We start from the raw sequence: 26,494 nt of genomic DNA on the forward strand, positions 1-26,494 counted from the left end.
TCAAACAAATGACTATGGCTTTGAGTTGAAATTCCACAATGGCAAGCCCAATATCTGTATACAGTATGTGTTTACATTAGAAATATGTTAATTACATTGCTTAAATATTTGACAACATTTAAATATAAATTGAAAAATAATTAGTATGATGATTTATTTTGCTTTAGGAGATGATCACACTGTCACCTGCATTCCCATGTCAGCTCCTGAGGCTGATACCCCATCATGTGATAACACTGATATCCTGGTTACTGATGAATATAAATAACTGGATCCTAGTGAATATATACAGAATTCCTGAGCCAGTAAATTAATAGATGTGAGCGTCAGACAGCCTGTGACACAGTAATACAAGATGGATTCCAGCGCCCATAAATTCTATCCTGTACACGGCTTTGATTCTAGAGAACATCTGGAAACATATTTCTCTAACAAAGCAGACATGATCTTTGGAGACGATTTCAATAAATTTCCAATGGAATGGTTACACCATGTATTCAGTGAGGGTATGTATATTATACTGACAGTGTGTATACTGTACTGACCAGCTTACCTTAGTGTGAGTGATTGCATGTACATGATTGTGTGTAAGGGAATTTAGACTGTATTCTCTAATGGGGCAGGAACTGATGTGCATGACAAATATATCCTCTGTACAGCGCTGTATAAAATGCTTGGACTATACAAATAAATTGTAATAATTATACTTTATAATGGATCTAAGATTATATATTTCTACGCAGTTGTTATAGTGAAGAATTACTTTTTTAATCTGTTAAATGCAATGCCTATGACTCTTTCTTTGATGACGGAACATGACTGTGTACAGTACATACTGATTGCCATTGAGTGTTAGGAATATGCATTACATCATTATATCTGTCCACTGACATGTCTATGTAACATACAGTACTGTACACAAAAGTAGTTCTTACGCTATAGTGTATTTCAATGGAGACCTCTCACATGTGCAATGGTGATTCTTGCACTATAGTATTTTATTTGACACCTCATACATGCGCAACAGTGATTTTTAAAAGCAAAATCTGGAGGATGATCACTAGTATTATACTCGCCAGTAATGCCATACGCCAAACGCCAGAGATGGATAGATGAGCGAGGCTCCATCTGTATGCATTATATCATTAGATCTGCCCACTTACATACTGTAGTTACAGTGTATTGAGTGAGGACTGAAGAACCCTGTGTAATCACACTGTCAGATGATAAGGACTAGAAGGGCAAATTGGGAGTATCCCTGACAACGATTATACCCCAGGTCTTACAGTAGGGTGGGAGTTAAACTGACAGTAATTATTCCCCCGGGTCTTACAGTAGGGTTGGAGGATCCCTGGCAGCCATGACAATCCCAGGTGTTACTACAGGGTCACAAGATCCCTGGCTGCACAGCACCAGACCCCAGTACATTGTGTAGGATCTCCTCACCTATGTGTAGCCACCAGCACATGTGCAAGCTACTGTAACTCACCAGCAGGTTCCCTTGTTGGATGTAATTTCTGGTTACACCATCTGGGTCCCCTCTCAAAGCTCGAAGTCAGGGGAGTGGCAAAACAGGACCACCATGATGCTACCAGAGCAGGATGTGGGACTGTACCATCGCTAGGGAGTACGGAGTAGAAGATAGTTTAAGTAAGAGAAGGAAAATCACATGAGGGTAGAGGGCCCTGCTCATGAGAGCTTACATTCTAAATGGGAGGGGCAGATAGACAAGGGTGACACAGATGGGGTAAACAGTGAGTCTGGGAAAGAAGGCCTAGGAGCAGAGTTTGCTGGGTTTGGTAAAGAAGTAAAGAAACGGGTGCAGGGTGTACAGTTTTAGCCCCCCTTAAGCTGCATGGTCCCCATAAAAGAATAAAAACAATGCTTAAAAAGTTTCCTACCTAGAGTAGAGCTGAGATGGGAAGGGCTGGTAAAACATATGTGGGACCCAGAAGATACAGGTGGTGTGGCCAAATAGTGGAGATTTGCCCATGCACCTCTAAAAAAAAGAATGAGGAACACTATGCATATATTATGGGCAGGCGCATTCATCCTTCTCACCAGTTGGCCCTGGCCTCTGCCAGTACCCTCGGACAAGCCTGTGCCCAGGTAATGAGTTTTTAAATCTGTTTTTGAAGTGCTACAATGCAGCGGCAACACTTTGTTTCCATGCCAAGATCTGTTGTTCTTCACATACAGACTCATTTGTACACAGATATACAAGTGTTGCATATCATATTAATCATCACACTCTCAGGGTATGGGCTAGGTGCATTGCATTGTAATAGACACTAGCAGAGGGAACTGGTAACTCACACACGCCAGGCATCAGTGATATGTAAGTGTGCATGTTTCCTAAGAGTTTACATTATGGCACATTATGACACTTCTGAGGTCTGTAAATGTCTGTGTGTATATGCAGGAAAGGTGGCTCCAGTTACTGGAAATGCTGATCAAAGAAGTACTTACATACCTCATACATTACACTGAAGCAGAAACAGGTGTGTTGTGAGGAAGTGGCTTACCTGTATCTAGGGATGTGCGGGTTCTCACTTGTTTTGGATAACCAATAATATAAATCTGGATAAATCCAAACTTGAAATAATTTTGGCAAAAAAAGAGAGAGTAAATCTGAACCCGCACATCTCTACCTGTAACAGGACATTACAGAATGATGCATAGTAGAGTACTGTAGATGCTACATATTATATTACACTCTGTAATCACTGGGATCTTTCCCTGCAGGTCACATTAAGGGAGACCTTTTGATTGACATCAGTATTGGATCCTTTATTCATCATCTCTATACACCCAGTGGATATTTCAACCAGATCCTTGTGCTGAAGTGCTCTGAGCAATGTATTATGGAGGTGAACAAATGGATTAACACACGTACCGGAGCGTTTGATTGGTCTCACATAATGCCATATATTAAATGTCTAGAAGGAAACAGGTAAGAAAACATATTTTCCAAAACATATATCAAGTGTAACCAAGTGTCAGTACTCAGTAAACTTTTCTAAATGCTTTACACTGGGCCTCATTTAGCCTGGGATGAAAGAAAATAAGAATTTACTTACCGATAATTCTATTTCTCATAGTCCGTAGTGGATGCTGGGGACTCCGAAAGGACCATGGGGAATAGCGGCTCCGCAGGAGACTGGGCACAAAGTAAAAGCTTTAGGACTAGCTGGTGTGCACTGGCTCCTCCCCCTATGACCCTCCTCCAAGCCTCAGTTAGGATACTGTGCCCGGACGAGCGTACACAATAAGGAAGGATTTTGAATCCCGGGTAAGACTCATACCAGCCACACCAATCACACCGTACAGCTTGTGATCTGAACCCAGTTAACAGCATGATAACAGAAGGAGCCTCTGAAAAGATGGCTCACAACAACAATAACCCGATTTTTGTAACAATAACTATGTACAAGTAATGCAGACAATCCGCACTTGGGATGGGCGCCCAGCATCCACTACGGACTATGAGAAATAGAATTATCGGTAAGTAAATTCTTATTTTCTCTAACGTCCTAGTGGATGCTGGGGACTCCGAAAGGACCATGGGGATTATACCAAAGCTCCCAAACGGGCGGGAGAGTGCGGATGACTCTGCAGCACCGAATGAGAGAACTCCAGGTCCTCCTCAGCCAGGGTATCAAATTTGTAGAATTTAGCAAACGTGTTTGCCCCTGACCAAGTAGCTGCTCGGCAAAGTTGTAAAGCCGAGACCCCTCGGGCAGCCGCCCAAGATGAGCCCACTTTCCGTGTGGAATGGGCTTTTACAGATTTTGGCTGTGGCAGGCCTGCCACAGAATGTGCAAGCTGAATTGTACTACAAATCCAACGAGCAATCGTCTGCTTAGAAGCAGGAGCACCCAGCTTGTTGGGTGCATACAGGATAAACAGCGAATCAGATTTTCTGACTCCAGCCGTCCTGGAAACATATATTTTCAGGGCCCTGACTACGTCCAGCAACTTGGAATCCTCCAAGTCCCTAGTAGCCGCAGGCACCACAATAGGCTGGTTTAAGTGAAATGCTGAAACCACCTTAGGGAGAAATTGAGGACGAGTCCTCAATTCTGCCCTGTCCGTATGAAAAATTAGGTAAGGGCTTTTATAGGATAAAGCCGCCAATTCTGAGACACGCCTGGCTGAAGCCAGGGCTAACAGCATTACCACTTTCCATGTGAGATATTTTAAGTCCACAGTGGTGAGTGGTTCAAACCAATGTGATTTTAGGAATCCCAAAACTACATTGAGATCCCAAGGTGCCACTGGAGGCTCAAAAGGAGGCTGTATATGCAGTACTCCCTTAACAAACGTCTGAACTTCAGGAACAGAAGCCAGTTCTTTTTGGAAGAATATTGACAGGGCCGAAATTTGAACCTTAATGGACCCTAATTTGAGGCCCATAGACAGTCCTGTTTGCAGGAAATGCAGGAAACGACCCAGTTGAAATTCCTCTGTAGGGGCCTTCCTGGCCTCGCACCACGCAACATATTTACGCCAAATACGGTGATAATGTTGTATGGTTACATCCTTCCTGGCTTTGATCAGGGTAGGGATGACTTCATCCGGAATGCCTTTTTCCTTCAGGATCCGGCGTTCAACCGCCATGCCGTCAAACGCAGCCGCGGTAAGTCTTGGAACAGACATGGTCCCTGCTGGAGCAGGTCCTTTCTTAGAGGTAGAGGCCACGGGTCTTCCGTGAGCATCTCTTGAATTTCCGGGTACCAAGTCCTTCTTGGCCAATCCGGAGCCACGAGTATAGTCTTTACTCCTCTCCTTGTTATGATTCTCAGTACTTTTGGTATGAGAGGAAGAGGAGGGAACACATACACTGACTGGTACACCCACGGTGTTACCAGAGCGTCCACAGCTATTGCCTGAGGGTCCCTTGACCTGGCGCAATATCTGTCCAGTTTTTTGTTGAGGCGGGACGCCATCATGTCCACCTTTGGTTTTTCCCAACGGTTCACAATCATGTGGAAGACTTCTGGGTGAAGTCCCCACTCCCCCGGGTGAAGATCGTGTCTGCTGAGGAAGTCTGCTTCCCAATTGTCCACTCCCGGAATGAACACTGCTGACAGTGCTATCACATGATTCTCCGCCCAGCGAAGAATCCTTGCCACTTCCATCATTGCCCTCCTGCTTCTTGTGCCGCCCTGTCTGTTTATGTGGGCGACTGCCGTGATGTTGTCCGACTGGATCAACACTGGCTGACCCTGAAGCAGAGGTCTTGCCTGACTTAGGGCATTGTAAATGGCCCTTAGTTCCAGGATATTTATGTGAAGTGACGTTTCCATGCTTGACCACAAGCCCTGGAAATTTCTTCCCTGTGTGACTGCTCCCCAGCCTCTCAGGCTGGCATCCGTGGTCACCAGGACCCAATCCTGAATGCCGAATCTGCGGCCCTCTAGGAGATGAGCACTCTGTAACCACCACAGGAGAGACACCCTTGTCCTTGGAGACAGGGTTATCCGCTGATGCATTTGAAGATGTGATCCGGACCATTTGTCCAGCAGATCCCACTGAAAAGTTCTTGCGTGGAATCTGCCGAATGGAATCGCTTCGTAAGACGCCACCATCTTTCCCAGGACCCTTGTGCATTGATGTACTGACACTTGGCCTGGTCTTAGGAGGTTCCTGACTAGGTCGGATAACTCCTTGGCTTTCTCCTCCGGGAGAAACACCTTTTTCTGTACTGTGTCCAGAATCATCCCTAGGAACAGCAAACGTGTCGTCGGAATCAGCTGCGATTTTGGAATATTTAGAATCCATCCGTGCTGTCGTAGTACTACTTGAGATAGTGCTACTCCGACCTCTAACTGTTCTCTGGACCTTGCCCTTATCAGGAGATCGTCCAAGTAAGGGATAATTAAGACGCCTTTTCTTCGAAGAAGAATCATCATTTCGGCCATTACCTTGGTAAAGACCCGGGGTGCCGTGGACAATCCAAACGGCAGCGTCTGAAACTGATAGTGACAGTTCTGTACCACAAACCTGAGGTACCCTTGTTGAGAAGGGCAAATTGGGACATGGAGGTAAGCATCCTTGATGTCCAGAGACACCATATAGTCCCCTTCTTCCAGGTTCGCTATCACTGCTCTGAGTGACTCCATCTTGAACTTGAACCTTTTTATGTAAGTGTTCAAGGATTTCAGATTTAAAATGGGTCTCACCGAGCCGTCCGGCTTCGGTACCACAAACAGCGTGGAATAATACCCCTTTCCCTGTTGTAGGAGGGGTACCTTGATTATCACCTGCTGGGAATACAGCTTGTGAATGGCTTCCAATACCGCCTCCCTGTCGGGGGGAGACGTTGGTAAAGCAGACTTCAGGAACCGGCGAGGAGGAGACGTCTCGAATTCCAATTTGTACCCCTGAGATACAACCTGCAGGATCCAGGGGTCCACTTGCGAGTGAGCCCACTGCGCGCTGAAATTCTTGAGACGGGCCCCCACCGTGCCTGAGTCCGCTTGTAAGGCCCCAGCGTCATGCTGAGGACTTGGCAGAAGCGGGGGAGGGCTTCTGTTCGTGGGAAGAGGCTGTCTGCTGCAGTCTTTTTCCCCTTCATCTGCCCCGGGGCAGATATGAGTGGCCTTTTGCCCGCTTGCCCTTATGGGGACGAAAGGACTGAGCCTGAAAAGACGGTATCTTTTTCTGCTGCGAGGTGACTTGGGGTAAAAAGGTGGATTTTCCAGCCGTTGCCGTGGCCACCAGGTCCGATAGACCGACCCCAAATAACTCCTCCCCTTTATACGGCAATACTTCCATATGCCGTTTGGAATCCGCATCCCCTGACCACTGTCGCGTCCATAATCCTCTTCTGTCAGAAATGGACATCGCACTTACTCTTGATGCCAGAGTGCAAATATCCCTCTGTGCATCTCGCATATATAGAAATGCATCCTTTAAATGCTCTATAGTCAATAATATATTGTCCCTGTCCAGGGTATCAATATTTTCAGTCAGGGAATCCGACCAAGCCACCCCAGCACTGCACATCCAGGCTGAGGCGATTGCTGGTCGCAGTATAATACCAGTATGTGTGTATATACTTTTAAGGATATTTTCCAGCTTCCTATCAGCTGGTTCCTTGAGGGCGGCCGTATCAGGGGACGGTAACGCCACTTGTTTTGATAAGCGTGTGAGCGCCTTATCTACGCTAGGGGGTGTTTCCCAACGCGCCCTAACCTCTGGCGGGAAAGGGTATAATGCCAATAATTTTTTAGAAATTAGCAGTTTTTTATCGGGGGAAACCCACGCTTCATCACACACCTCATTTAATTCATCTGATTCAGGAAAAACTACGGGTAGTTTTTTCACACCCCACATAATACCCTTTTTCGTGGTACTTGTAGTATCAGAAATGTTCAAAACCTCCTTCATTGCCGTGATCATGTAACGTGTGGCCCTACTGGAAAATACGTTTGTTTCCTCACCGTCGACACTGGAGTCAGTGTCCGTGTCAGTGTCTGTATCGACCTGAGGTAACGGGCGTTTTATAGCCCCTGACGGTGTTTGAGACGCCTGTACAGGTATTAACTGATTTGCCGGCTGTCTCATGTCGTCAACAGTCTTTTGTAAAGTGCCGACACTATCACGTAATTCTTTCCATAAGACCATCCAGTCAGGTGTCGACTCCCTAGGGGGTGACATCACTAACACAGGCAATTGCTCCGCCTCCACACCATTTTCCTCCTCATACATGTCGACACAGCGTACCGACACACAGCACACACACAGGGAATGCTCTGATAGAGGACAGGACCCCACTAGCCCTTTGGGGAGACAGAGGGAGAGTTTGCCAGCACACACCAGAGCGCTATATATATACAGGGATAACCTTATATAAGTGTTTTTCCCTAATATAGCTGCTGTATATATTAATATGCCAATTTAGTGCCCCCCCTCTCTTGTTTTACCCTGTTTCTGTAGTGCAGGACTGCAGTGGAGAGTCAGGGAGCCTTCCTCCAACGGAGCTGTGAGGAAAAAATGGCGCTTGTGTGCTGAGGAGATAGGCTCCTCCCCCTTCTCGGCGGCCTTTCTCCCGCTTTTTTGTGGAAAACTGGCAGGGTTTAAATACATCCATATAGCCCAGGAGCTATATGTGATGTATTTTTAGCCATTTAAGGTATTTTCATTGCATCCCAGGGCGCCCCCCCCCAGCGCCCTGCACCCTCAGTGACCGGAGTGTGAAGTGTGCTGAGAGCAATGGCGCACAGCTGCGGTGCTGTGCGCTACCTTATTGAAGACAGGACGTCTTCTGCCGACGATTCTCCGGACCTCTTCAGTCTTCTGGCTCTGTAAGGGGGCCGGCGGCGCGGCTCCGGGACCCATCCATGGCTGGGCCTGTGATCGTCCCTCTGGAGCTAATGTCCAGTAGCCTAAGAAGCCCAATCCACTCTGCACGCAGGTGAGTTCGCTTCTTCTCCCCTTTTGCCAGCAGGTCTCACTGAAAATAAAAAAAACTATTTAAACTTTTACTCTAAGCAGCTCAGGAGAGCCACCTAGATTGCACCCTTCTCGTTCGGGCACAAAATCTTAACTGAGGCTTGGAGGAGGGTCATAGGGGGAGGAGCCAGTGCACACCAGCTAGTCCTAAAGCTTTTACTTTGTGCCCAGTCTCCTGCGGAGCCGCTATTCCCCATGGTCCTTTCGGAGTCCCCAGCATCCACTAGGACGTTAGAGAAATATCTGTTGTACAGCTCATGCCATTTGGGGTAATTCAGATATGATCGCTGCTGTGTGGTTACACACAGCGAGTGATCAGATCATCTATGTGCAGGTGTATGCACCGCAATTAATATGGGCGTCAGGCAACAACAACGGGGATCGTCGGTCATTGACGGATTGGTGCGAAAAATCCATTTGCTTGGGTGCTCGCAAGATGATTGACACGAGGAAGCCATTTGTGTGTGGTAACTGACCATTTACTGAGAGTGTTCTGGAAAACGCAGGCATTCCCAATCATTTTCAGGGAGGGAGTCTGACGTCGGCTTCGGCCCCGATCAGCCTGATTCTATCGCACTGGAAGAGTAAGTCCTGGGCTGCACAGAGACTGCACACACAGAATTTTAGCAGCTCGGCATACACATAGCATTGCGCACTTGCAAGGTGAAAATACACTCCCCATGAAGGTGGCGACTATCTGAATGCAGGACTGCAAAAAATGCAGCCCTCGGTTAGATCTGAATGACCTCCATGGTCTCCTGATACATGTATTTCAACAGACTTAGATAATATTACTAAACCCATTACTGTTTATCTATTTCATTTGAAATAAACAACTTGTCCAAATCCCTGGGATTCAATTTCATTCATCGCCTAAATCCATATGGATTCTTCTACTCTTCTCTCCTGAAGGAGAGAAATAGGTAAAAATAAAAACCCTTTACTGAGGGACATGAAGTTGCTCTTCTGAGCCTTAAAGCACATACCCGTTGTGAGTCTGGTTGCAGTATGGGAAACCATCCTGTTGGCTGTACATTATTGACCTCTTGTGGTCAATGAATTAACATATTGTTAAATCAGATCATTAAAGTACGGGCATCTACTTTTATAGGTGGGATGCAGACAGTGATAGGCTGGGATGGGGGGCATGGTGCCATCTGCCATCTGAGCTCCTGGGCCACCTGCAGCCATGTTCTGCTTGCACATGGCCAGGTTTGGGAGGCAGGAAGGAAGTAGGCAGAGAGGATGCTCCCTGCCTGGCCGCTCTGCACTATAACATAATAAGAGTAGCTGGCCGGGCTGCTCCACCTCCCTGAGCTCCTCTCTCACTGACAGTCAGGTGTCACTACGCATGTGCATCGGGCTGCTGTGTGCCGCTGCTGGAGAGCTTGCCATTATCAGACAAGAAGAGCTGAGCAGCCACAGGAGATTAGGAAAAAGTAGATCAGGTAAGTTTGTTTGTGTTGCTGAGGGGTAGTTTTTGGAGGAACCAGGGAGATTGCTGTGTACTGGGTGGGGGAGAGAGAGAGTACTGTTGGGTGGACTCTGGGTGGACCTGAGTAGGGGGTTGATGTGTGGTGGTTGTTGAAGGGGGTAGTGCATTGAAGGGAGATGCTGTGAGGTGGACATTGAAAGGGTTAGGGAGTGATGGGAGATGGACAATGTAGGGGGGTGCTGTGTTGGGTGGATGGTGAAGAGGGAGTTCTGAGATAGATGGACAGAAAAAGGGGAGAGGTATTTTGACATGGATATGAAAGGAGGGTGAGTGCCAGGTGGTGTGCATTGGAGGGGCAAGGGGGGCAGTAAGGTAGGTATTAAAGGTGCAGAGTGCTTCTGAAGGACAGTGAAGGCTCTGATGAGAGTGCTGTGAGGTGGACATTGAGGAGCCGGGGTGCTGTGGGTGGTTGTTAGAAGGTTCTGGGGAAGGGGAGTGCTGTGAAATGGATAGTAGAGGAAAGGGCAGGGCAGTGAGATGAACTTTAAAAAGGTATATGGGTGACACATGATAGGCAGTGAAGGACAAAAGTGAATGCTCTAAGGGGACAGTGAGGGTGTCTCTGAGGTGGACACTGAGAGCTGTGGGTGGAACAGTGAGACCAGTGTGTGCTGCGTGGTCAGTGAGTGAACTGTGGGAGAGGGGGTAAATGGGTGAGATATGAGATCAGTGAGTGTTGCAAAAGGCTTAGTATTATATAGAAGGAACTGACTGAGACCTAGAGCTATAGAGGGGGTAATGAGAGCTTCTGTGCGATGCTTTTGCACTTCTGCTGGGGGGGGTCGGTACTGACATGCGGGGTGTGATAGCCCTGTGCTGGGCATCCCTCCGCATGTCTATGGACATGATTGTAGCCCTGCAAAATTTTCAGGGCGACGATCAACTCGGAATGACCCCCTATATCTGACTGGTCGCATCCTGTGTGACCAGGTCAAATAGAGAACTTGGAGGCATGGTCGCATCTGATGTGACCATGCCAGGCAAGTGGTTAATACTTTTAGGTGAAACTTAAATAATATGAGAATGGTGTGAAAACAGAAAACAGCCCTTTTCACATTATTTTAGTAAAAATAATGTTAATAAATGGACCTCTAAATGAGGCAGCTATGGAGGGGACAGTCAGGAAAATATGTGGTACCCCACCAAAAGAACACTTTCCCTTTTCATATTCACTGTGGAATGTCTTATTTGTACTCAAATATTTGTCTTATGTGTTATTGTGGTATATTTACTTATTAATATCTACAAATGCAAAGAGTTCCCCTCGTACATTGGTGACAGTGGACAGGAGTGTGCAGTGCTGAAAGTAGGGTGGTACGATGTACCATTAAGAAATGTGGTTGTAGTATTCAGCACCACAAGCCCACAGCTGGGGCATAATTTTTTAAGGGCATTTTTATGTGTGGGAAATAAAATGGTGTCAGTGGCATAACTGTGTGTGGCATAATATGTAATGGGTGTTACGGTGTTTGGCATAATGTGTAAGAGGCATTACAATGTGTGGCATAGTGTGGCCATGCCCTATTGTCATGTAGCCACTCCCCTAGTTTTGTATAAGCCCACCTCATAATGACACAGGACCACACCCATTTTTACTACCCGCAACACTAAGAAAAAAATTCTGCTTGCAGCAGAGGGAGTGTGACCCGTGTTATATGCACTGTACATTAGTGGCAGGTGCCGGCACATGATTGAAACTGGTAGACTATCCAAACACGCCAGACGCACAGGAACTCTAAAAAAAAGTCAGTTAGGGGAACTACGCACTTACCACTGGAACGGGGAAGGCAGTGGAGGTGTGTGCTGTGCCATCAACCACCTGGCTGGACAAGGTGTGCAGTTTTGGTAACACCTGGTGTATGAGACTAAGAGCGGCTGGACTTGAGTGTCCAGTGGCAGTGAAGCGGGGCTTCCCTGATTGATGGCAGCAGTTAGAAGCAGCCCTGGTGATCGGCCAGTGGGGAGGAGAGGGGGCACGGCTTTCTTGCAGTAGTCACACTAGGAGGCAGTGAAAAGGTGGCACCATCTTTGCTTAAGCCATCCCGGAGGAGTGGCCCACCAGAGATTGACAGCAGAGGGAGAAGGAAGCCTAAGGGACATCCCATCTCTGTACAGCCAAGGCAGACTGTTAGGCAGGGCTGGTAGCTCCATATAAGGACATTGCTGTCTACAGGAGAGGTAGTACAATAAGCACCACACATCACACCTGCACAGCTTAGTGGAGGAGAGAGACAGTGATCTATCACATATTAAGCTATAAAGCTATCTTAGGGGGTCATTCTGTCCTGAATACTCATTGCAGTTCTTTACAGCGCAGCAAACAGGTCAGAACTGTGCATGCACCGCCACTGCAGTGCTCCGGTACATGGCTGACAGCCAATGCCTGTTGTTGCCTATTGATCGCCTCTGCATGATTGACAGGCAGAGGTGGTCACTGGGTGGGAGGGGCCAGCACAGTGGCTGTTGGCCGTGGTTTTGTGGGTGTGGTCTGGCCAAAGCATGCGTGGCCAAACCATGCTGGGGGCTGGTCGCAGCGGTTGCATGATATCACACACAGCCACTGCAAGTCGGGCAGTGACGAGCAGCTCCTGGACAGCCACAGCAGTTGCACTGCCTGGGAGTTACTCTACAAGTACAAAAGCATCGCCACTGTGCAAGCTTTTGTAGTTGTGCTGGGGGTAGGGGGGGGCTGACATGCAGGGCGGACTAGCCCTGTGCTGGGAGTCCCCTCACATGTCAGGGATGATGATCGTAGCTGTGCTAAATTTAGCACAGCTATGATCAGGTCAAAATGACCGCCTTAGTCAGCACTAATACTATTGCAGACAATATTCTCAGCTAATAACTAGGCTGTAGTAAAGTGATACACTATCTCCAGTTCATAATAACAGCATAGAGACAGTAACGGCAGTAAGATTACAGAAGAAGTAATGAACAGACTACAGGCTATAATAGATTTATTGTCTGCAAATTCTCAAACTATTTCCTCAGCAGCCAGCACTAACAGATGTGATTCTCATCTGTCATTTACTCCCAGCTTCTTCTTCCATCTGCTTATTTACCACAAGAGTCAGTCAGGATTATAAAGTTGCTGATAATAGGCACTGAGCTCTTAGTAAACCATTCATCTTCAAATACTCCTGTGAGGAGCAGCACTTACCGGTGTTAGTCAGGAGACCGTTACTTTACTGTTCCCTTTTCTACTCTCAGTGAACAGGCAGAGATAGAGCAGGATAATCAAATGGTTACATTGCTACATCTGCTATTATTGACCCCTTCAATCCCTGTAGATTTATACAAGAAGAGGGATTGGGGAATCCTAATTAGTGTTGTTTAACCCTCTTTAGCCTTGTAATCGGCAACTGTTTCAGAGGAAATCAAGACTCATTTAATAGAGACATAACCAGGCTTTATTACCTTTCCAAAGGATTCTTCCCATGTGCACCAACAAGGGAGAAGGGGTACCCCGATAGACTGTGATATTAGTATTGCACTCTGAACTTGATGAATTATCATATAGTCAGCTAAATCAGTGTTAATTGTTGGGGTGACTAAAGCAAGCATTATATGATAAATACTTTTGAGGGTATGTTATTGTGTTAATCTAAAAGAAACTGCACTAAACCCTTTATGCCTGAGATACTCTAATGGAACCAGGTAAAAGAAGACACAATGGCAAAGAGTTCCGGAACAATAAAACTCATTCATTGTTTTTGGGTGTGCAAAATTTACTGCATTGTTGTAATTCTGTTTAAATGACATATTGCTATTGCAAGTTCTTTATGTTGTGTAGTCATTGGTAGAGGACGTCAGTTAATAAATACACTGTGTAGCAAAGTCTTCCAAGAAGTCCTTATTGTGGAAACTATCCTTGCCCCTCTGGGAGTCTAAATGAGACCTGTAGAGTCAAGAAGAGTCAAGGTACTTCTATAGAGACTGCGTAGTTACCTGCAACTTGTAAAATCATACTTACCTTCCAACAGCTACATCTAGTACCTACCTGAGTGTGACAGCTCAAATTTGGCATCACGAGGAACAGGATCAAGGACCTAGTGTTAAGAACATTTAATATCAGACAACATGTCACAGGACCAGCAGCCGGCAGGAGATGCATGTAACCTTAGTTCTACCTCTGGGAATTCAGCAAACAATTAAAGACAAGACATTCCCGTGATGTCTCAAATGAACCCTATAACGCTACTCTATTACTTCGGGGCCCCATGGCTTCCAACCTACACAGGATATGATCTAGGTTCCGATGGCAACTCTCTGAGAAAGTTCCAGAACAAGATGAAAAGTATATTTCTTCTCTACCCCTTAACGGATGGTCAGCAAGTGGAAATTCTAATTGGACAACTAAAGGGATCTACATTACGAGAAGTTACATCATGGCCACATGAAGAATGACAGAATATCAATCAAATTTTGCATAGATTTGTAGAAACATTTGATATTGGTACAATTTCTGATCTAAAAATGAAATTCCATGTGAAGAAACAGCCAGGAGAATCTCTACATGGCTATTTTCTAGGCCTACAGGGGAAATTACGGAAGCTACAAGCAGTGGACAACACCAAAATAAGAAATTTTGACAAAACCTTGATTAACAAAGTCATAGAATTTGCGGATAGTGAAAATGTTAAAACTCAGTTCCGTTTGTTAAGACTAGGGTTGAGCAGGTTCGGATCTCTAAGATCCAAACCTCCCCAGACTTCAGGATCCAAGCCCAGCTCTGAGTCCGGCTCGGGACTTTCCGTCAGACTCAGATCCCAGAATAAGGCAAAATATAATCATCCCGCTGTCAGATTCTTGTGGGTTTTGGATTCCATATAAGGAGCCACGTGTCTCTGCTGTTTTCACTCCAGACTTGGAGAGTGAGGGAGATAGACCTCTGTCTGTCTGTGGATTTTAGTGAACATGGGTGCTGCTTTCCTGTGCTCTTCAGGGGTGGTGTGCTCTGCTGGTGTACTGTGCTGTTAGGGGTGGTGCTGTCTTGTGCTGTTCTGGGGTGGTGTCCTGTGCTGCTGTCCTTTTCTGTACATGGTAGCATTTCTGGGGGGGTCTTGTGCTGTTTGGGGTGCTGTACATGGGTGCTGCCATCCTGTGCTGTTAATTGGCATTTTTCTGTGTGCTGTAAAAATAAAGGGGCACTTTGGCCCTGTTGGGTGAAGAAAAAATACAGGGGTGTTTTGGCCCTGTCATGTATGCTGTAAAAATACAGTGGTGCTGTATGAATACAGGGGTGCTGTGGCCCTGTCATATATGATGTAAGAATACAGGTGTGCTGTGGCCCTGTACTGTATGCTGTAAAAATACAGTGGTGCTGTATGAATGCAGGGGTGCTGTGGCCCTGTCCTATATGATGTAAGAATACAGGGGTGCTGTGGCCCTGTACTGTATGCTGTAAAAATTCAGGGGTGCTGTGATAATACAGGGGTGATGTGGCTCTTTCCTGTATGCTGTAAAAATACAGGGGTGTTGTAAAAATACAGCAGTGCTGTAAAAGTGAAGGAACACTGTGGCCCTGTACTGTATGTTGTAAAATTATAGGGGTTCTGTAAAAATAAATTAACACTGTGGCCATGTCCTGTAGTTTGTAAAAATATGTGGGTGCTGTAAAAGTAAAGGAACACTGTCTACCTGTCGGGTGCTGTAAAAATAAAGGAATGATGTCTGCCTGTCGGGTGCTGTAAAAATAACAGAATGCTGTTGCCCTGTCCTGTATAGTGTAAAAATATAGGGGTGCTGTAAAAATAAAGGAACACTGGCCCTGTCCTGTATGCTGTAAAAATATAGGGGTACTGTAAAAATAAAGGAATGCTGTGGCCCTGTCCTGTATTCTGTAAAAATATATGTGTGCTGTAAAAATAAAGGAATGCTGTCTACCTGTTGAGAGCTGTAAAAATAAAGGAATGCTCTGTTCCTGTTGGGTGCTGTAAAAATAATGGAACACTGTGGCCCTGTCCTGTATGCTGTAAAAATATAGCGGTACTGTAAAACTAAAGGAATGCTGTGGCCCATTCCTGTATGCTGTAAAAATATAGGAGTGCTGCCTATCTGCTGTATTAGTCCACAGGTGCTGCCATATAATTACAGGGGTTTTGCTGTACTTGATCCAAGGTTTAAAATTTAAATTAATGCCTAGTGCAGAATATGTAACAAGCTTCACCATCACAACCAGATTTGTGAAAACATATAGCTGTAAAGGTGGAAATGGAAATTCCAAGTTTGACAAAGTGTTTTCCAATAAAGTGAAAAGAGACCATATTTGTGACCAAAGTCAGTCAGACTCAGAAAAGACAGAATCATAATCCAGCGGAATGTGACATGGCAACATCTCCTACTTCATTTTCTCTGGCAACTGCCGGAGAAAACTATATTTTCTAAACATACCTACTGTATGTCTATATGTCTGCAATATAATTCCAGGGGTGCTCTGTCTGAACCTGCTCATCTCTAGTAGGTATATCTTCTAGTGTGCACTGTCTACCCAGCATTAGAGAGAGGTTCTTCTCAATTATTTAATGTTCGGACTCAAATTAATGGCTCCAATTAGTCAACCTTAATATAAAATTATTAATTTTCCACATTTTGGGATTATTTTCAAGATGGACATTTGTTGTACAGGGTTCTTTTCCTTTATTGTGTAAATGTTTTCTCCTTAATAATTGTACTATGTAAGGGCTGCGTATGGTTATCGCAAGACCTTGCGGTGTTAGAAGAAAAGTTTCAATGATCTTGCATTGCATCAGCTTTCCATTGCACTACACTAGATGGGCCACGAGCTCCTGTGAGAAACATACAGTTACTGAATAATGGCACAGTATGGAGTCTCGTGATGGCTTACAGCCAGGAAGCTTTCTGGCTTGCCAGGCTGAGGAATGCTGCTGGCACAGAGGTTAGCATTGCTTCCTCCCACACTCTAACTTGTAATATGAAATGAGTTTGGATTAGAGTGGTAAACTCCACTAGGGCAAGGGCTCAATAACAAAAAAAAACACTGCACAGTCCTGCATAGGACTGTACCGAACCCACCAGAACTTAACTTTCCTAATCCGGGGCTGCTGTGGGGGCTCACGAGGGGCTGCTAAATCATCTAAGGGGCTGCTTTATTTAAAAATAAAATAGCAATAAAATAAACAAAACACACAGGTATGCTCACATGCGTGTAACTGGGAGCTGTGAAAAATTGAAATAAGGCATCTGCCATAAAATATGTAAATAGACATGCAATTAAAAAATGGAAAAAAGAAACCCACGAGATTTTCACAAAATAAGTCTCCATATTCCATGGAGGGGAAAATATCCAATCTTGATCCTATGGAATACACCAGTTTATTTGCATCTCAGATTTAAATCTCAGATAATCATAATCCCAGAAAATGGAGAAGGGGGTACAAATTCAGAGGATTGGCCCCTAGTTTTTCTTTTTGTCCAGTGATGTGGTAATTATATATTTGCTGGGTTAAAGTCTGTGAATGCCAAATTGCTTTCTCACAAATATTTAAAATGCCCACTCTAATATATATTGCAGATACCAGGCGCATCTTATTACCATATATGATAAAAGTGCGCTGTACATCGCAAAACACTGCATCCCATAAGAGAAAACAATACACCCACACATAATCTGAGTTCCAAAGCTCATCGATGTATATATTTGTTATTGAAAGGATATGGATTCAATATATTACAAAGTACAGTATACCTATAGTTACATGGTTACAACTCACACAGTAAGCAGTTAAAATATACAGTTACAGTCACAGTTACATAAAGTTACAGGCCAGCATACAATACCATTATCCTTAAGTTATATAAATTCATCTTTCCATATTTCTCTCTCTCTCTCTCTGTAAATAAATGCAGGAACTGGTCTGCCAGCAACTCCTTCATCCTCTGGTACCAAAAAGCGATTGCCCTCCTGTGTGGTCAGCAATGTGTTATCTAGTTTCTGGGGGAGGGGACTCACTCATTCATGATGAGTTACTTGTCTCTTTGTATATGCTGAACAGGTTCAGCCTTGGGGACGTCCAAAGGGGCTGGCCTGAGCTTCCTGTCCACTACCTGTTTGGAATATCTATTGTTCTAATAAAAGTGATTTTAGCTTACATACATTTAATCATAATTATTTGTTGCAATGTCCTACAACTTTATAACACATATCAAATGAATCTACACATTAATCTTGATCCTTTAATAGTAAATATGACCGGTCTATCTTGTTTCGTTCAAATAATACACATACATGACACCACTTCATTACATAATTCCAAATCACCATAATGTCCGGCGCTTGACACTATCATAATTATGTACTGCATGAAATAAGTGTCGAATCCATCTCTGTGGCATGTCCGTGTAAATGCGTGTGTTACCATATATTGCTGTGCTCACTGCGCGTATTGGCAAGTATAGCGACTTATATGTGTGTAGTTTGTATGTTCTTTTTTGTAATATTTTTGACTTTGACAGTCCACCCTTTGGCAGCAAACAATAACTGCCATCAATTATTGACATAAGAAAAAATATTTCATACAATAATCGGTGACCTAGACACAAGTATGTATTTATTTTGCAAATCAGACACTTGACTATATTTGGGGAAGACAGGGAGGAGGACAAGACATCCTCTATATGCACTCGGCGGTCACGGGACCACTGGGTGTGGGACAACATTCAACCTATAGAGTATGCTGGGACAGTGTTTTGGCCTATAATGTCTGATTTGCGACGAACATTTCATACATACATGTACCTACGTACACTGATGTTTGAATTCGATTGAGGTTCTGCTGGGTAGATGAAGTAGACACAAACAAATCGTGACAGTGACATATAAAATTTTCATGATCTACATATTCCTATCATTTTCTGAACATTGTTTCCATTTCTGGAATGTTTGCTAGGTCTGTTTAATCATTGAACAAGGGTTATAAGTAGTGTCCTTCCTAAATAACATAAACCTTAGGAGTTCGGGGAGAGCCACTCATAAACCTTTCTTCCACATATATTAATGAGCTCTTTATCTGCAATGTGTGAATAGCCATTGTCTGATTGTTCCTGAATACCTCTGAACTCCATAACTACTAGAACTTTGATTTTTTTTATCTAACTTTAACAAACTGACCGGCTAATCCTGGGATCCTATAAGGAAATCACTCCTTCCTCCAGAACCAGTTCCAGTCCCACACTCGACTCCTCATACAAAAAAACCTCGCAAAAATAGAATATCCTGAAAGAAAATGTTTGTCAGCGGAAAAGAGAGAAAAGAGAAATAGAAGAAAACAACTCTTGTTCATACCAAATCAATTACAATGACTGGTCTTTCTGCAGTCCTTTAGTATGCTCAGGTAGTGTTCAACAGTGCCGCCTCTCAGTCTTCACGGAACAGAGTCTCTAGTGATACGAGGTTCTCTTTGCCTTGCTCTTTGAACACACAGATCACTTGGAACACACAGTTCACTTTGCACTCCACCTTGCTCTTTGAACACACAGTTCACTTGGAACACACAGTTCACTTTGAACACACAGTTCCCAAACTACACAAACTCGATGAATGTGAGCAATAAACTACTTTGTCACGAGTTCTCTCCGGGTCAGCGACCTTCTTGCAGTGGGATGAGTGGACCCAAGTCTCTCTTTCGGCGACCTTTAGTACTGTCAACAAAATTTGGTATGGTCCTTCCCACCTGTCTATTAGGCAACCTGAGCGTAAGAACAATCACACAGTCTCTTGGTTCACAATCCAGACAGTTAGCATTTGGCATACCAGCAATCAACAGTTTCAAGTTCTTTTGTCAAGTTCTCAAATGCTGGCTCATCTCAATAAGGTACTGTACTGTCACCTCATTGGTGTATTTCTGATCATTGTGCGGATCAATCATGACATGAGGTTGTCTTCGAAAAACAACCCAAAAAAGACACAAATACCAAAACAAAAACAAAAACAAATTTCGAAGAGGGTGATTCGTTGAGTGAAGATCTGGGAGTGGTTCCGAAGCTACATAATACTAGTGGCAGTATCTATGATCACAATAGTACAATTTCAAGCTTTGCTCCTACTTCTAGGTGTACCATTATCTACACACAAATTTCTGCACAATTTTTCTTTGCGGTAAACACAGCATCATCCGTGGCAGCAGGAAATACCTCTACCCAGTTTGAGAAAACATCAGTGCACACCAATACATAACAATAATTCCTAAAGGTGTTAACTGTACGAAGTCAATTTGTATTTCCTGAAAAGATCCATCTGCAGGAGGGATATGGGATGGCTCTGTTGGTATTGCTTTACCAATATTCTTCCTCAAGCAAGCAAGACAAGTCATTGCTCTCGCCCTGCATGAGAATAGAATCCTGGCGCACACCAGTAGGCTCTCATCAGCCTGCACCTACCCTCCTTGCCTAGATGAGTCAGACCGTGTGCCACCTCAGCTAGACTTGGAAGGTATGCTCTGGGGGCTACTGGCTTACCGTGTCCCCCTGTTACAGTCCTGAGGACTCCTGACCATACCCCTTTGTCCTCCAGACTGCCTTTTCCTGTAGGGAACACAAATTTTTTGTATCTTAATTTAACTATCGTGTGTTTGCAATGTAGAGTACCATGAGCATAACTAAAAAAAAAAAGAAAAAAAGAAACATCTCTAGAGGAGAGAAAGAAGAAGAAAATGAAAAAGTAAATGTCAGGTTTGCCATTCACCAACAGGCATATCAGTGTCTATAAAAAATTTCCCTTCACCAGTATTGCCTTTCTCCACCCTTTGTGCATGACAAGGCACACTGCAGTAAAACTGGTGTCATCATGCTGTTGAAATAAACTGGGTTTGGGCAGAACTCTGAAGGACCTAGGCATGTGGAGTTTGAACTGTACTTGGGTCCATGCATTGTACCACCTTGTGTGAATGCAAAAGATGAAGAGGAAAGTGTAGAGAAACAGAATAGAGGTTGGTGGGGGGGCATGGCTTGGCTGGAGAAGAGAGCAGACGTGTCTCTGCTGCTCTCCTCTCTCCAGTGCTAAATACTTCAATAAATCAGGGTACTCACCCCCTGGATTTTCCTTCTGGGGGCTCCCTGTCCCTCCCTGTGTGTCCCCTGTGCCCTGTGGTGTGTGCTGCGGAGCGGTTTTCACCGCTCTTGCAGGTTGCGGCCTACGCACGGGCCAAAGCCGGGGACTCGCGTACTCCTGGCGCCCGCATCTCGAGCTCCACGGCGGGAGCGCGGCGCCAGGGAGCGGCGCGGACCCCACAAATAACCTCCGGACCACGCGGGGGCCCCCGGACCTCCGGAGCGGACACCCCCTTGTTGTTGCAGAGCGAAGGGACACAGGACAGCGGGAGACGGAGGTTGTTCAGACGGCCAGTGTGACTCGGCGGCCATCTTTAACTCCCCTGGTGTGCTGGCACTAAGGTAGCAGGGTGCATCTGCGGCTGTGGAGGTCTCTTGGTGGGGAAGTATTCAAGCCTGGTGGCCCTCTTGCATTGTCCCTTCCCTGCTCCTGCCCTGGGGCCCCTGCAGTGGGATTGGTGCATTTTTGAGTGGGGAGAAACAGCCTGTTACTTGGCTCTATTATTTTCTATTGCAACTGCCCCATCTAGTGGCCTCTGGAGGTAATAACATACACCTCTCACATAGTGTGCTGGATATACAATACATATTGCTCTGCTGAATTCGTAGGGCCGCAGATATCCCGGCACCTGCTGAGACGATCGGCTGTGATGTCCTCATGGTTGAATAACCAAGATATTATGAAGTGATCGTTCTGAGATAATTCTGCCTACACTTGAATGCTCCTATGACATGATATGACAACTTGACTTTTGCATGGATCCCTACTCGATTGATATCTCAGAAGCCTTGTGCCTCCCGTCCCTTCACCTTTGACATTCAGCACCACCATGCCTCCCAAGAAATATAAGGCCGCTAAAACTGTCTCCCAGGTGGCGTTCTTTAAACCTTCTCCTCAGGCCGCTAAAGCAAAAGATGCACGGGGTGGTGCTTCTAAACCTGCTGTCTCGGTGCCCTCGCCATCTGGAGTCATGTCCGTCCCTGCCACTACACACCCCAGCTCCATCAATGACGGTGACTCGCTTACGGTGGGTGCTATAAAATATCTATTAACGCAATTTAAGGATGAAGTCGCGGCAGAATTCAAAGCGACTATGAAGGAATGTCAGAGATCTATTGACGAGATAGGTGGCCGCACCGATCACCTAGAAACGAAAATGGGTGAAGTGGTGTCGTCGCACAACGACCTGATCTCTTCTCATAATCTGCTTCAAAATGAGGTCACGGCACTCAGGGACAAATTCTCGGATATTGAGGACAGATCGAGACGTAACAATATAAAGCTATGTTGTGTCCCGGAAGCTGTCGCTAATGGCGTTTTAAAAGATTTTGCAGTTGACCTCTTCAGCAAACTCCTTCCTTCGTTCTGCTCAGTTGACTTTCTACTGGACCGTATCCATAGGCTCCCTAAAGCCAGGAACGCACCTGATGGTGTCCCCCGAGATGTCCTGATGAGGTTACACTATTTCCACGTGAAGGAGGTGATCTTGAAAGCTGCTAGACCCTCGGATACTGCATCGGAGGCTTTGGGCTCACTTCAGATATTCGGAGACCTGTCCCCTCCTACTTTAGTGAAACGGCGCTCTCTTTACCCCATCACATCAGTGCTACGTAAAGAGAACATTCTATACAGATGGGGATATCCCACTAAGTTGCTTATTTCTCGAGAGGGCTCTACTGTTGTCATAACGAATGTCGAGGAGGGTAAAAAGATCCTAGCATCATGTAACTCTGCAAGCTCTTCTACACACACCTCTCCCGAGTGGGGCCTCCAGCGGGACTGGGCCTCTTCGACTGCGGAACTTTGAGTATTGTTTGATTTACTACACTTGCATTGATTTCATGTCTTCTGATAGGTTTGTAGTGTCGTACCTCTTTCGTTGCACCAGTTCCTTAGCAACTGTTCGATGAGGGTGTCTATGTGATATCTGCGTGTTATTAGAATGTTTTTCAGTGATGCCTTCTCTATGCCGATTTACTGTTTGCTGCCTGTCTCTGCTGCCCCCACTGCCACCCACATTTTTTTGTCGGTTGGGAACTCGACCCGTGTTTCCTTTAATCCCGGTGGCTGTCGGGGGACCAGAGATGGAGGGCTAAGGAACTACATTTTGTTTCATTTTGGTTCGGGTGCGGGCAGATTTACCACTACCCCCCACAATTTAACTCTGAGTCGCCATGGTTAGGCGTCCAAATGTGCCCCCGCGAGGGGTTATTGTTCTGTTTCTTTTTTCTGTTATACTTCATCTCTTTTGTCCTTTCTTTCCCTTTTCCTCTCTTTTTGTCCGGAAATGTTACACACACTTTCTAGTTGCCAGTTGGTTATTGATAGCTATGCAATCCCCGACAGTTTTACAATATGGTTAACATTGTTTCTATAAATGCAAAGGGTCTTAATTCCCCAGACAAGAGGACATTAGCACTTAACTATTTCCATAAACTTAAAGCTCAAATCATAGCCGTAAAAGAGACCCACTTTATTAAATCAGCCCCTCCAAGGTTTACTAATGGGAGATTCCCCCACTGCTATCTGGCCAACGGGCCAGCAAAGAAGGCGGGGGTGGCAATCTTGATATCTCAACACTGCGAGTTTTCCCTCACTTCGCAATACTGCGACCCTGAGGGGAGAATTCTAATTCTGGTTGGCACTCTTGAAAATAAAGAGGTGACATTAGTTTCTTGCTACGCTCCTAACACCAAGCAACTAGCATTTTGCAGGAAACTTTGTGCTAAGGTGCAGCAATTGGCTAAGGGCGCTTTACTCCTATTGGGGGACTTTAACTTGACCCTGGACCCTTTAGTTGATAATTCTAGCAAACGGCCCTCGCTCTCCTGTCAGCTCCATAGGAATGCAAAGGGATTTAGCCAGCTACTGGCGGAATATGATCTTTTAGACCTCTGGCGCATTAAACATCCAATGGACAGAGATTACACGTTTTTCTCCCCGGTGCATAAATCATATTCTAGAATAGATCTAGCATTAGCAGACAAGTGGACTCTACAGTCCATCCGTAAAATCTCCATTCTCCCCATGTCCTGGTCGGATCACTCCCCACTATACATCGAATGGGACATAAATAGTAGAAAGGTTACCCCGGCCCCCTGGCGCTTAGGTAAACTCAGTCTCCTTCAGCCAGAGACCACGCAGGCGATCCAAACCACTTTGGATTATTATCTTTCTGAGAACTCTCCTCGGGAGACTTCTATCTTCACATTCTGGTGCGCCCTCAAAGCTGTAACACGAGGTACGGCGATTCAAACTGCGGCTAAGCTTAAAAGGGCATATCGTAAGAAATTTGAACAAGCTGAGCTCACAGTCGCTTACCTGGAGAGTTCTCACAAGGCACAACCACATGATAAAGCTCTCCTTAAGTCATTGAAAGAAGCAAGAGAGGCGGTAAATGTCTTCTATCTGGCGGAGGTCCAACGCAACCTACATAGACTGAACCAAAAATGTTATGTTTATGGCAACAGGGCTTGTAGACTACTGGCGAGGAAGCTGAGGGGTAAGAAGGCGAAAGAAAAAATCCATATTGTCCACTCAGATAGGGGCAAGAGAGTCTACGATCCTGACAAAATTGCAAATGTATTTGCATCCTATTACTCTAAATTATATAACTTGAAGAGGGATTCTGCTACTTTTCAACCTACAGGCACAGATGTTAAAAATTTCCTGAGTAACTTTCCTCTCCCCTCGCTGTCGTCAGAGTCTTGTAACTCACTCAGTGCGCCTTGGACTTTAACCGAAGTCGAAAAGGCTATTGACTCCCTTCCAGCAGATAGGGCCCCGGGACCCGATGGTTACCCTTCTGGTTTCTATAAATCCTTTAAGGAGAACTTGGCCCCGATGCTCTTATCAGTGTTTAATGAAGCCTCAGAAGCTGGCCACTTCCCCAAAGAGATGCTGGAAGCTCAAATCATCACCATTCCCAAACTGGGAAAAAGCCCTACCTCAGTCCAAAATTTTAGACCAATTGCTTTATTGAATACAGATCTAAAAATTTATGCCAAATTAATTGCTAACCGTATCAGTCCCCTTCTCCCTTCCCTTATCAACCCTGATCAAGTGGGGTTCATCTTAAACCGACAGGCCCCGGATAATACGCGTAGGGTGATTAATGTTATTGAACACTCTGCCAGTAGACGCGAACCACTCCTAGTTTTGTCTCTAGACGCCGAAAAGGCGTCCGATAGATTGAATTGGGAATTTATGAGATTAACTCTGGACAAATTTGGCTTCTCTGGAAGGATCTTAGACTCCATCCTAGCTCTATATTCCACACCCAGTGCGCGGGTCTATGTTAACGGATGCCTTTCTTCACCCTTCAACATTTCTAATGGCACGTGACAGGGCTGTCCGCTATCCCCTCTTATTTTTGCATTGGCGATAGAACCCTTGGCTGCGTGCATTAGATCCTGGGACTCGATTAGAGGCCCGGTTATAGGGGGCATTTCCCATAAAATTAGCTTATTTGCGGACAATATTCTGCTATGTCTCTCTGACCCTGAGGCTTCCTTGCCGGTTCTTCATGATGTCCTTCAAAGTTATTCAGATGTTTCCTTTTATAAATTAAATACAAATAAAACTGAAGCCCTCCTGTTCAATATATCTCCGACTGTGGTCTCTGGATTGAAGGATTCGTACAAATATGCCTGGAAGTCCTGCTCTTTGAGATATCTAGGGATTAATTTAACCAGAGAAGATAATTTGATTGAGTGTAATTATGCCCCGTTACTAAAAGCGTTTACGGAGCTGACTGGGGAGTGGATGTTACAGGAAGTGTCTTGGTTGGGTAGGATTGCTGCTGCCAAGATGGTCCTTTTGCCGAAATTAATGTACCTGTTTCGCGCCATACCAAGGCCCCTTCCCAAACTCTTCTATAATAAATTTAATCAGGTCCTGATCAGATATGTGTGGGGAGGCTCTAGACCGAAAATTGCAAAAAAAACTCTTATTCTGCCCAAATTGTCTGGTGGGGTAGCTTTCCCAGATATAGAAAAATACCATGCTGCATGTCTGATGAGTCAGTCTAGAGACTAGTTTGACACCTCGAGTCTGAAACCTTGGGTTATCCTGGAAGCTTCATGCTTAGATGCTGTTTCTCTCCCTGACTTGTTTTGGCTACCACTGTCTGCTTCTCGGAGTAGGGCCAGATCCTGCAAGTCTATTAAAACGACCCTAGATTCATGGCATAAACTAGTGCTCTCTTCGGAAGAGATTAATTTACCTGCCCCCTGCCTGTCGCTATCTGCTCTTATGTCATCGATTCTTAATGTCTCCTTAGAGGAGTGGATTCGGAAGGGGCTTTCCACTGTGGGCGATTTATTTGTAGGAGACGTCTTGATATCCTTTTCTCAATTGCAAGAGAAATTTGGGATTCGGACTCAAGATTTTTTCAAATACCTACAGGTGAGAAGTTGGTTACACTCATTTACTCCCTCACATCTCCACAAACCTTCTCTTCCGGCTTATAT

General features: G+C 45.2%; 1 protein-coding gene across 1 annotated transcript in view; it reads left to right on the forward strand.

Annotated features, from left to right (window-relative positions):
* Positions 1-355: 355 nt before the first annotated feature.
* The window catches only part of LOC134965652 (nicotinamide N-methyltransferase-like), a 56,966-nt gene continuing 30,827 nt past the window's right edge, over positions 356-26,494 (forward strand). The window contains exons 1-2 of the mRNA XM_063941985.1: positions 356-506; positions 2,746-2,953. Of these exons, the coding sequence (XP_063798055.1) occupies positions 356-506; positions 2,746-2,953 (359 nt within the window). The remainder of the gene's footprint in view (positions 507-2,745; positions 2,954-26,494) is intronic.

Source organism: Pseudophryne corroboree, chromosome 10 (assembly GCF_028390025.1).
Source record: "Pseudophryne corroboree isolate aPseCor3 chromosome 10, aPseCor3.hap2, whole genome shotgun sequence".
In the NCBI taxonomy this organism is placed as follows: Eukaryota; Metazoa; Chordata; class Amphibia; order Anura; family Myobatrachidae; genus Pseudophryne; species Pseudophryne corroboree.